The sequence below is a fragment of the Clupea harengus genome, chromosome 16 (assembly GCF_900700415.2).
Source record: "Clupea harengus chromosome 16, Ch_v2.0.2, whole genome shotgun sequence".
NCBI lineage: Eukaryota > Metazoa > Chordata > Actinopteri > Clupeiformes > Clupeidae > Clupea > Clupea harengus.
Window position 1 is genome coordinate 8,120,116 of NC_045167.1, and position 12,500 is coordinate 8,132,615.

The 12,500-nt window shown below is 45.3% G+C and overlaps 1 protein-coding gene across 1 annotated transcript in view; it reads right to left on the minus strand.

Moving 5' to 3' along the window:
- flncb (filamin C, gamma b (actin binding protein 280)) overlaps positions 1-12,500 on the minus strand; it is a 91,785-nt gene that overhangs the window by 38,948 nt on the left and 40,337 nt on the right. Inside the window, 6 exon segments of the mRNA XM_031582300.2 lie at positions 2,554-2,676; positions 3,426-3,626; positions 4,183-4,345; positions 4,681-4,758; positions 5,834-5,952; positions 7,274-7,424. Coding sequence (XP_031438160.1) covers positions 2,554-2,676; positions 3,426-3,626; positions 4,183-4,345; positions 4,681-4,758; positions 5,834-5,952; positions 7,274-7,424 — 835 coding nt within the window.

Sequence of the window (12,500 nt, forward strand, 5' to 3'; positions counted from 1 at the left end):
CATCGTCCAGTGGTTCACATGCCTTTGGTTTCCCTTTTGATCCATGAATGTTAAAATCATCAATCGATTATCTTTGGACTTGAAATTAGAAGGTTAAAATCATTCTACTGTCATTTACATCTATCACAGTTATGTGAAATGAGATGTGTACATTCCTTCTGATTCCAAGGCTCTAGAGGATAATCCAGGAAAATGTTCAATCTTTGCGCTCACACTAACGAAGGTATGAGGGCTATTGTTATTCTGTCATTTATATTACGTATATATCAAAACTACTCTTTCAAAGCTAATCATTTTTTTTTATTTTAGTTTTTGGCACCATTGTGTGGTGTGCTATGGAGAAAAGTTACTAAGTATATTTACTCAATTTCTGTACTTAAAGTAACACTATGCAACAATGTAACACGTTTTGAGGTATGGTTTTATAGGCAACTAGTTTTGGTACCATCCTCAAATTCATTTTGATAGCATATGGCCATGTGAAGGACAGATAAACACCTGTGTAGTTCTGTGTACCGGGCTGGAATACCCTGCAAAAATGGAAGAAAAGCTTTCACAGCATGACATTGCCAGCTATACTGCCAAAAGACACCAGTTAGTGTGTTGGCAAGCTTCTATCACTGTCAACTGGGCTGTTGGTGGTTTTTGCATGCCTTTGAGGTAGTTAGCTTGCTAGTTTTGGAACAGAACTCCTTATTGCTGCTTTAAGAACAATTTTGAGGTACTTATACTCTACTTGAGTATTTCCATGTTATGCTACTTTATACTTCCACTCTGCATTTCAAAAAGAAATATTGTATTTACTACTCCACTACATTTCCTATTTGACAGCTTTAGGTAGTAGTTACTTTTAAGATGAAGATTTTACACAGGGGATAATATAAGAAGCCTATTTGCTGTATTACTTCTCCCTTTTACTTAAGTAAGGGAGCACACTTCTTCCTAAACTGGTGGAACAGAGTCAACATTACTCTGGTGAGCTCATACCAGTCACTGGCCCTGGCTCTCTGGCAGCTTGTAAATAAAAAGAAAATGACACTAAAGTCAACATTAAAACTTGGGAGTTTTGGGCCTGCTGGCTTTTAAAAGCCATTTTATAAAAAGATGTGCGGGACGGGTGCCGAGGGAGAAGGCCATTGAGAGCCAGCTGCCTTATAAGCGTCAGGGAGGAGGCCATTAAGAGCCAACGGACTTATGAGCTTTAGGGGAGTCCTTAGGAGTCTGTTAAAAGCACAGCGAGATGACTCAGGAACACCTCTTTACGCTCCGGAAAGGACCGGAAAAATACACACTCCGGTCAAAGTTTTCCAGCATAGCCCCTCCCTTTCATCTTTAAAGACGTGTGTAATGGGGATAAAATGAAAACAAAACAAGAATAATTGTAAAAAAAAAAAATGATTAAAGATGGATTCAAGAGGGGGTTGTTAATCAGACTAGTTATGATGACAATCCACATGATGTTTGTGTTATGAAAGGCAGTCCACATGATGTTTGTGTTATGAGAGGTAGATTTAGGCAGGATCTGGGTTAAAACAAACCAAAGGGAGGGAAACAGCTTTGTCATTCTCTGTGTTAGAAGACTGTTTAGGTGAGATGAAGATGAAAATAGCTCACTGAACACCAAGCACTAGCCTTTTGGTCTCTGAGAGGAAAGGAATGATATGAATAGACTAGATGATGCTCCCTACTATGGATATCCTCAAGCTCCCTCTCTCACTTGCACACACACACACACACACACACACACGCACGCACGCGCACATGCACACACACACTCACACACAGGTAAAATAACCTCTGAGTTCATAGTTTGCCTTAGCAATGTGTTAAATATTATGTGGAATAGTGACATGGGCAAGGGTACATTTCTCCTCATGTATTCCAGTTAATTTAGTTTGAATCAAGTTTAATAGTTTGTTAAGAGATTGTTTCTGAGGAATGTCAATTTGTTTCAGTATTTTGTGTTAACAAACCAGTATTTTCAATCAAAAGAGTATTGAAACACAAGAGTTCTGTTTCAGAGACTGTTGAGAATTGAGATTGAGGGGAGGAGCTTTGGTAAAGGTGATCGTCCAATCACACCACAGCATGGTGGACCCACCCTGAGTTCAGTGCATTTCTCTCTCCCTCACTAATGATCATGCATGTTTTCTATTTCCCTATTTCTTCTTTCTGAAACTGCTGTCAACTCTCTTTTATTGATCTCTCTCTCTCTCTCTCTCTCTCTCTCTCTTTCTCTCTCACACACACACACACACGCACACACACACATTCCCTGAGTCTCTGTCTATTAAACACACACTTTCTAATGCTCTTTCTCTCTCTTTCTTTCTCTCTCTTTCTCTCTCTCTGTTGCTTGGTTGATAGATGGTGCCAGAGAGTGTAAAGCGCCAATGCCATGCCAACAAGCAGAAATAGCCCAGCAGCGCCCCCCACAGGGGGTTTGGAGGAGGCAGAGGCAAGGGAGGGTGGGGTGGGGGGGGGGATGCACCAGTGACGCCAGGTTTATTTGCACACGCGAGTGCCGCACCCCTGCGGCTAGCTGCTACTAACTTGGTCGCCTGGGTTTGGGCGGAGTTGGGGGGGGCACCTTCCTGGCCTTGTCTGAGGGCGGAGTGCGTATAGACTGGGGAATAATCTGAACCGGTGAGCCAGGAGACCGCACGCTCGCTGGAGCTAGAACACACACGCACACACACACACACAGGTGAGAGGAAGAGGAAACACGCACTCACGCACACACACACACATGAACGCGCACGGCGGTGCTTCTGAAAAGGGCTCCAGCCTCTCCTGCTCAGATGGAAAAAAAGGACGCAAGAACGCACAACTACAGACCCACAGAACCTTAAAGAACCCCAAAAATTGAAAACCCCAAAACCTGACACATAACACAGAGCCCTTCCAGGGGCAACAGAACCCAAAAGAACCCCTAATTCCAAACCCAAACCCAGATGTGTTCCAGAACCACAGACCATACATACCCCGGAGGAGGATAACCACTCTCAATAAAGCACAAGATGGGGGGGGCAGCCAGGAGGGCTCTAGAGCTCCAGAGTCAGACAGTAAAATCCATTCCAGGTCTTTGTTCCAGCCAGGTCCTGAACCAGACTTCACAAATGACCTCTACCTCCAGTTGGTGACCCGTTTGGGTTGGCTGGGATGGACTTTTACCCTCTGAAACTGGACTAGGCACCCTTCCCCTTGTAACATTATTCCTCTGTATTAGTATCAATGCACAATCACTTCTTTATCAGTTCATAACATCAGATTATCCATTCTTCAGATTAGATTATGGGCAGAGGGGGGAGGGAGAACACCACTGATTACTTTCATTAATCGATCATTAATCAATTAAAAACTGAATAGCCACTCATAGGGAGGTGGCCTAGGGGGGCGTATCTGAGAGTGTGGGGCTGACTCACCCTCAGAGATGCGCACAGAGAAGGGGCTTCTGGGTATCTGTTGCCCGGCAAACGTCACGTAAATGGTGTGCGGACCCTCCAGCACGGGCACATAGGTGCATCGGAAAACACTGTCCCCTTTGTTCTCCAGGATGATCTCCACGGTGTCCCGCCGGCCCTGAGAGTCCACAATGATCACCCCCACATCACCAGCGCCAGCACCTGGGGACACATTTAGACGTGACACACCACACAGAATGAGACAAACTGAATAAAGACAACACCAGTGCATGGAGACACATTTAGACGTGACACACCACAGAGGCTATGACAGGAACTGAATAAAGACATCACCAGTGCCTGGGGACACATTTAGACGTGACACACCGCACAGACTGTAAGAGGAACTGAAGAAAGACAACAATGGCAAAGAATAACAGGGACCTAAAGGATTGCTACAGCATGTTTTTAAATAAGGTATGTGTTTCTCAGGGCCATTATTCTCGATTATTCTCCCTCATGGTCCCTTACTGACAATATAGAGATTCCACACTGAGCAAGTTGAGGGGTAATTAGTTGGCACTGTGAGGTCTTCGCATGGTACAGTGCAGAACCTTTCAAGATCCTCCATAGACATAGTTCCCCTTAATGCATAGTTACTTAAAGAACTTAAAGCTCCTCTAGACATAAAGTTTCCCTTCATGTATTCTTACTTAAAGAACCATAAAGAACTCTATCTAGCGTCCTACCTGAGCTCTAGGATCATACACCCACATACCTGCGGTGTAGATGTCGAAGTAGGTGGGTTTGTTGGCCATGTTGCCAGTAGCCTCTAGACCCGGCCCACGGGCCTGAACCTTGTTTGGGTCGCCAAGAGCTTTCGACACGTGCACCATGAAGGGGCTGCGGTCGATGTCCTGCCCAGCGAAGAGCACCTTCACCTGGGGAACACAGACAAGACAAGACAAGGTTCTTCAGTCTCTCTCTCAGTGATTGGGGGATATGTTTCCTTACAGGGAAACTTCAGGATTTTTCAACCTGGGCCCTATTTTTCGATCTTTCTGGGTCCAAACATTTACTAAGGAGAATTAACGATCGAAATCGGTCCAGTATTAAGTTAGAACGTCCTAACCGGCGTCCGCAAAATAGATACACAATGTAATCCTATGGGCCATGTGCCTGTGGGGCAGGAGAAGGATACCCCCACAGCTGTGATCTATCAGACCAAACATCACAGAGATGAACAGCACATAGCAGCTAATCTTGCAGTATATACCTTGTGAAGACCTTCGACCTTTGGCACATAAACCACTGAGTATGTCCTGTTCTTGTCATTGTTGGGGATCACTCTGGCCTGGAAGACCAGAAGAGGAATGAAGAGGAATGATGAGGAATGAAGAGGAAGAGGAATGTGTTAGAGAATCCAGTGCAGTCATTTACAACAACAGCTCCATTATGCATGTAAAACCCAGCATCTGGACAGTCGAATGGTTCTACAGGGGTTTATGTGTGTTTGCGTGTGTGTGTGTGTGTGTGTTTGTGTGTGTATATGTGTGTGTGTGCGTGAGCGTGTGTGTATATGTGTATTTATATGTGTGTGTGTGTGCGTGTATGTGTCTGTGTCGGTGTGAGTACGTGTGTATGTGTGCGCGCATGTGTGTGCGTGCGTGTGTGTGTGTGTATGTATGTGTGTGTGTGTGTATGTATGTGTATGTGTGAGTGCATGTGTGTGTGTATGTGTGTGTGTGCGTGTGTGTGTGTGTGTGTGCACGCATGGGTGTGTGTGTGTATGTATGGGTGCGTGCATGTGTGTATGTGTGTGTGTATGTGTGTGTGTGTGTCTGTGCGGATGTGTGTGTGTGTGTGTATGTGTGTGCGGATGTGTGTGTCTGTGTGTGTGTGTGTGTGTGTGTGTGTATGTGTGTGCAGATGTGTGTGTCTGTGTGTGTGTGTATGTGTGTATGTGTGTGTGTGTGCGCGGATGTGTGTGTGTGTGTGTGTGTGTGTGTGTGTGTGTGTGTATGTGTGCATGCACGTGTGTATGTGTGCGCGCATGTGTGTGCATGCGTGTGTGTGTGTGTATGTATGTGTGTGTGTGTGTATGTATGTGTATGTGTGCGTGCATGTGTGTGTGTATGTGTGTGTGTGCGTGTGTGTGTGTGTGTGCACGCATGGGTGTGTGTGTGTATGTATGGGTGCGTGCATGTGTGTATGTGTGTGTGTATGTCTGTGCGGATGTGTGTGTGTGTGTGTATGTGTGTGCGGATGTGTGTGTCTGTGTGTGTGTGTGTGTGTGTGTGTGTGTGTGTGTGTGTATGTGTGTGCGGATGTGTGTGTCTGTGTGTGTGTGTGTATGTGTGTATGTGTGTGTGTGTGTGCGCGGATGTGTGTGTGTGTGTGTGTGTGTGTGTGTGTGTGTGTTTAGTCACCTCCTCTGTGTGTCTCTCTGGATCCTCCACATACACCAGCACCTCCCCCAGCCCGGCCTCCACCGTCTCCACCATGAACTCAGCCGGCTTTAGGACCATGTTGCCCCGCTGCTCAATACCTGAAACAAACACACACACACACACACAGAGAGAGAGAGAGAGAGAATTAAGGAGACGATAGTCAATGTTACAATATTTTTTACAATATTTATATTTAATAGTTTATATTAAAACAGAAACGTTCTGGGGCCACTGTGGTGCGAGCCAATAAGCCCCCTTTTACGGACTACAATGCCCGCGGGGACACAGGTTCGATTCCAGCCTGCTGTCGTTTCCCGATCCTCTCCCCACCTCTTCACTCCTCCTCACTTCTTGTCCAAAAATACTTCACTGTCCTATCCAAATAAAGGCTAAATAAAAGCCCATAAATAAATCTAAAAAAAAAAAAAAACAGAAACGTTCTCCAAAATATGCTGACTCATTCTCCAAATATGGTTTTGTGCTTACTCTGTGTATGCCTACCCCCTTCTTTTACACTTTGCTTTCTCTCTCTCTTTCTCCCCCCATCTATCCCTCCTCCCCTCGTTCTTTCTGTCTCCCTCTCCCTGTCTCTTTCTCCCTCTCTGCATCTCCCTCATCCTCTCCCTCTCCGTCTCTCACTCTCTCATCTATCCCTCCTATCACCTCTCTCTGGGCCTCATTTACTAACATTTGCGGGCGCAGCGTAGTCAGCGCCTTTGCCAAACCGCAAAGAGCGCACGATGGGCTTCCGCATTTTGCGTAGTATTTATCAAACAAGAACCTCGTCGCGTAATCAGCACCTTACTCCGCCCTCCAGTGTTATTAGCGCGCCGCTAAAATAGAGAAGAGAGGGCCTGCGTGTCCCTGCCACCATGGATGATGAGTTCAAATTAGAATTAGAATTAGAATTAGAATTAGAGCTTTTGGTTCACGAGGTTACAGCAAACTTAGACCTTAGAACTTAGACATTTAAACAAATAACATTTCTGATGTTTGCTTCGTAACAAATGGAACAGACCTGGTTTAGACCTGCTTTTATGAAGCGGAGAATTCTCACGCAAATTAGAGACGCGCTCTCGTCAGGCAGTTTTGGTAAATACCACGGAATCATAATTAGGCGCACTTTACGGATCTCCTCCCATCTCTCTGCAACGAACACCTTATACCCTTCCAGCAGCGGGCAATCTGCGTTTTTACTCAAGTGCGCCGCCTTTGTAAATACGGTTCCATGTCTTTACCCGCATTTTGCGCAGGATTACACTTGAAGTGGGCACAATTCTGTTAGTAAATGAGGCCCTCTGTCTCCCTCTCGCTACCTCTCTGACCCTCTCTTCCTCTCTCTCTCCCTCCCACTCTTCCTCTTTCTCTCCCTCTCTCTCCCTCCACCTCCCTCTCCCTCTCCCTCTTTCTCCCTCTCACCTGGTCCGTAGGCCCTGGCTCTGTTGGGATGGAGTGTCTTAGGCCGGACAGGAGCTCCAGGCTTGAGCTTGGCTTTAGGGAACTGGGACAGGTAGGTCATCACAGAGTGCTCATCCACATTCGGGTCCACAATCTCCTCAGGAGCAATCACCTTGACAGGAAGTAGAATAGTCACAAGTCAGCGATCAAAGTTCATGTCAAGCAATGATCCATAAATAAATTAAATATAATAGAATAAACACACGGTAGTGTTTTTAGTACAGGGAATGAGTTGAGTCACACATTTTTCTTCATGTTAAAACATATACACGTTAACATATCTTCAAGGTTTGGAGTGTGCAATTATTAATATTTGTGCGCAATTAAGAGAGCTTATGTCAAGAGTTGGAAGCAGGATAAACAGGTAATAAAATTACCCTTTTAAAAGCTTCATAGATAACTAGAAAATGCATTTCCTGAAGGAAATACCAGTGCATGAAATGCAAAAGTTAAGAAAGGAAGAAGAAAAGAAACAAGAGTGAAAGAAGGAAAGAAGAAAGGAAAGAAGAGTAAAAGAAGGAAAGAAGTGGAAGAAGGAAAGAAGAAAAGGAAGAAGAGTGGAAGAAGGAAAGAAGAAAAGAAAGAATAGTGAAAGAAGGAAAGAAGAAAGAAGAGTGGAAGAAGGAAAGAAGAAAAGAAAGAAGTGAAGAAAGGAAAGAAGAGTGAAAGAAGGAAAGAAGAGTGGAAGAAGGAAAGAAGAAAAGAAAGAAGAGTGAAAGAAGGAAAGAAGAGTGGAAGAAGGAAAGAAGAAAAGAAAGAAGAGTGGAAGAAGGAAAGAAGAGTGGAAGAAGGAAAGAAGAAAGAAAAGAAGAGTGAAGAAAGGAAAGAAGAGTGGAAGAAGGAAAGAAGAGTGGAAGAAGGAAAGAAGAAAGGAAAGAAGAGTGGAAGAAGGTGTTACGACCCGGCTCGTGAGCCGCAACATACATTGGAGACAGACCACAGAGTTGTACAAAAATAGCATTTATTTCTATAACACTAAAACACAGAGTAAAATAGTAAGTGCCAAGCACCAAAACCCAATAGTGTGCACACCAGCATCAAAAGCCTGGTGAGCATGCAAGGCCTCCTTCTGAGGGCAACCTGCATGGCTTTTATCTGCACCTCCCCAGGTGTGGACAATCAGGATTATTATGCCCATTCACCACCTAAAAGCTGTTGCACTGCCACTGCAAAGCCAGTAGGGGTGTAGAGGGGCGTAACAGAAGGAAAGAAGAAAGGAAAGACGAGTGGAAAAAGGAACGAAGAAAGGAGAGAAAATTGAGTGAAGCAGAGAGATGTAGTTTGAGAGAAAGTAGACAGAGGGATAGAGAGAAAGATGGAGAAAAAAAAGTAGAGTATGGAAGGTGTCTATTAGTATTCCTAGTTATACAGTTGAATGGAGAGGGACAGAGAGTAGAGGAACCTTGGAACCTTGGCGCAGGTGTCAGTGAAGCACAGGTGCAAGCCAGTTTAAAGACCCTATTATGATGTCATAATGGCCCAATGTAAGTCAATGGGAGAAATTGTATTAGTTTTTCTTTAATATTTTAAAAAGTATAAAGTTGAAAAAAATGAAAAATACATAGCATAAGTGTCCTTTACAAGACCTACGCAGCAAAGTTTGAACAAAGTTTCTAAGTTAAGCGGTTCGAGCTGAATTAAGCACTTTCATGCACTGTAATAACATTATAGCGTGGTACAATCTCTATCAGAAGGACCCAGAGATTCAGAGACTGAATTAATGAAGAACGCCTCAAGTCTCTCCTTTAAACTATTATAAAAGAGAACGAGGGGGAAATGACCCATAAATGGTTCAGACCGCATCAAACGGACCACTAACAGAACCGGGGAACACTGCACTGTGCCATACATTAGATCAGCCGTTCTGTCTTCTGCAAACAAGGAAATGACAGGAAAGGATGAGAGAGGGAGAGGAAGAAGGAGAGAAGAAAAAACAAGACCAGGAATCAAATCCACGAGGAAAGCGTTTAGTCATTTCACAGGCGTGTAACATAATCAGTCCAGAAGGTTCTGCCAACATCAAGATTTCCCCTCATTAGTACTGCTGTCATGTCATCTCAAGGAAAAATAGAGAGAGAGTGAGGGAGAGAAAGAGAGCCAGAGAGAGAGAGAACCTGAGAGAAACAGAGAGGGAGAGAAAGAGAGGGGGAGAGAGAGAACCTGAGAAAAACAGAGAGGGAGAGAAAGAGAGGGGGAGAGAGAGAAAGAGCACCTGAGAGAAACAGAGAGGGAGAGAAAGAGAGGGGGAGAAAGAGAGGGGGAGAAAGAGAGAGAGAGAGCACCTGAGAGAACCAGAAGACAGAAAGAAATAGAAAGTGAGGGGGGAAGAGAAATGTCTGTTGGCTGGACAGGTTTATAGCAGATGGTTTCAAACACATGAAAGAGTGTGTGTGTGTGTGTGTGTGTGTGTGTGTGTGTATGTGTGTGTGTGTGTGTGTGTGTGTGTGTGTGTGTGTGTGTGTGTGTGTGTGTGTGTGTGTGTGTGTGTGTGTGTGTGTGTGTGAAAGCTACCCTGCTGGGCCTTGTTAAGACTGACTGAACTACAGGTGTACGAACAGACTTGGGTTTTAGGGCACAGAGAGAGAGAGAGAGAGAGAGAGAATGAAGTCATAGTCACAGATCCTCACACTGATACATACGCAAGCACACACACACACACACACACACACACACACACCACATACGCACACACCACACGCACACGCACACGCACACGCACACGCACACGCACACGCACACACACACACCACACACACACATAGGCCCCTTCCTTGTAAAAGTATGCACATTCACTCATTTCTCTCACACACAGAGGCCTGTCCACACCCACTCTCACTAAATGGTACCACGCCCTGTGTGAAAAGCATCCTGTTTGAAATATATGAAATCCCATAAATCTCCGTGACAGCGGCCATATTACAAGCTTCACTTTGGCAACTCCTGTCTCCGCTCGCAGAGGCCAAGTGGACTTGTGCAGCCCAGCCTTCTGCAGCCTTGTGCAGCCCAGCGCAGCCCAGCGCAGCCCAGCGCAGCCCAGCGCAGCCCAGCGCAGCCCAGCGCAGCCCAGCCTTCTGCAGCCTTGTGCAGCCCAGCGCAGCCCAGCGCAGTCCCGGCCTGGAGCAGAGGCCAGCATAGTTCCCTGATTCAGTCACGCTCACTGGGTGACCTTCTGCTCCACTCTTTCAACCCATTCATTCATTCCCCCTGTTTCTTTCCCTCCGCTACTCATCTGTCTATTCTTCTCTTCTCTCATTTAGTTGCTTGTCCTCCCCTCTCCTCTCATTTTCTCTCTTCTTCTGTCATTCACTTTTCTCTCTCTTTATTGTTTTGTCAATTCAACCTTGTTGTTAAAGACCAGGGATCAGGGGACAGTCTCTCTCTGTGTCTTCTATTCCTTTCTTCTTCTCACCCCGTATCCTTTCCTCTCACCTCTCTCCTACTCTCTCCTTTCTTCTCACCTCTCTCCTACTCTCTCCTTTCTTCTCACCTCTCTCCTACTCTCTCCTACTCTCTCCTTTCTTCTTTCCTCTTGCCTTCTTGTCACACACTCCTCTCCTATGTTCTCCTCTTTTTCTTCTATCCTCTACTTTCACCTCCTCTTTCTCCTGCCTATTTCGCTCCGCTATCCTCTCTTTCGCACTCTTCTCTCGTTTTACTTTCACACTCTGGTGTTAAACCGCCTCTCCATATTTAATCCCGTGTCGACCACCCTGAGGGGTGAACTTCCCTCTTCTCCTCGCTAATCTTCTTCTCCCTCGTTACTCTTCCCTTCCCTCGTTAACGGCTTGGAATGGTGTATTTTCTGTCCTCTCTTCTTCTCCTCCTCCCTCGCTCTCACAGTGGTGTGACACCTTCCCTCTATATTTACCCCTGAGCAGAGGGGTCATGGGTCAGCTGGAAATAGCAGCGGGGGGTATTTAGTGTAACTGACACACTCACACTCACACACAGACACACACACACACGTACATGTACTTATTGAAGATGCAGTAAAGTGAGGAAATGTCAGATTCCCCCCTTTTATGTGTGCTCTGGCTGACACACCAACGTCACTCCCAACACTGAGTACATACAGTCCTTCTCAGACCTCCCCCATCACACACACACACACACACACACACACACACACACACACACACACACACACACACACACACACAGAGACAGACAGACATACACATTTACTGACCCCTACTGAGAGGGGTGAAGCATCAAGGGTAGTATGACCTCGTTCTTACTCGTGGAATGTAATTCTACTCTAGCCACACACACACACACACACACACACAAACAAACACACACACACACACACACACACATGCAAAGACATGGTACCATATTCATACACTTCACACATCATTCATACCACACACATTTACATGGGCAAATATCACTTATGCCAAGTACAGGGCAGAGAACTGCATAACTGTAATACAAGATAAAATCTCCACACATTTGAAGCTGTGTTTCCTGTGAGGCTATTGCATTGGAACCGAGCTCGTAGATAATCTGAACCACATTTCTTTCTTAGAGACACAAACCAGGCCATTACTATTAATGCGGTCGAATAATTACATCAGTTGAGCAATCAGGGATTTCTACTAACATGAACTGTAAGTTGACAAGTACACACACACACACACACATTATCTCAAAGCATTATGAATTTTTTTTTTTGGCTTGCGCTGAATAACATCAGAACCAACACACTCCCACACAGCACAGCACAGTACACTCACCTACCTCTGCTCTGGTTCAAACACTCCTCGGAGACTACACACACACGGCCAAAACTGAACAAAAAAACACCTCGGCCAGGAAACAAAGACCACCTATTCACTTCCAACACAAATTTGTGTGTATGTGTGTGTGTGTGTGTGTGTGTGTATGTGTGTGTGTGACACATGACCTGAGTTTAAATTAGCATGCTAGCCTACAGCCCCACAGAGAGAGATAGAGAAAAAGTTACACGAGGAGAAGGACATCAAGGGCGGTTCTGGTTCATTCAGGTTTGAAATCGTAACAGCAAAACTCTTAACATTAAGAGAAGAAAAATCATGTGTTAGCATGATCGTGTATCCCTTTATGTGTGTGTGTGTGTGTGCGTGTGTGTGTGTGTGTGTGTGTGTGTGTGTGTGTGTGTGTGTGTGTGTGTGTGTGTGTATGTGTGTGTGTGTGTATGTGTGTG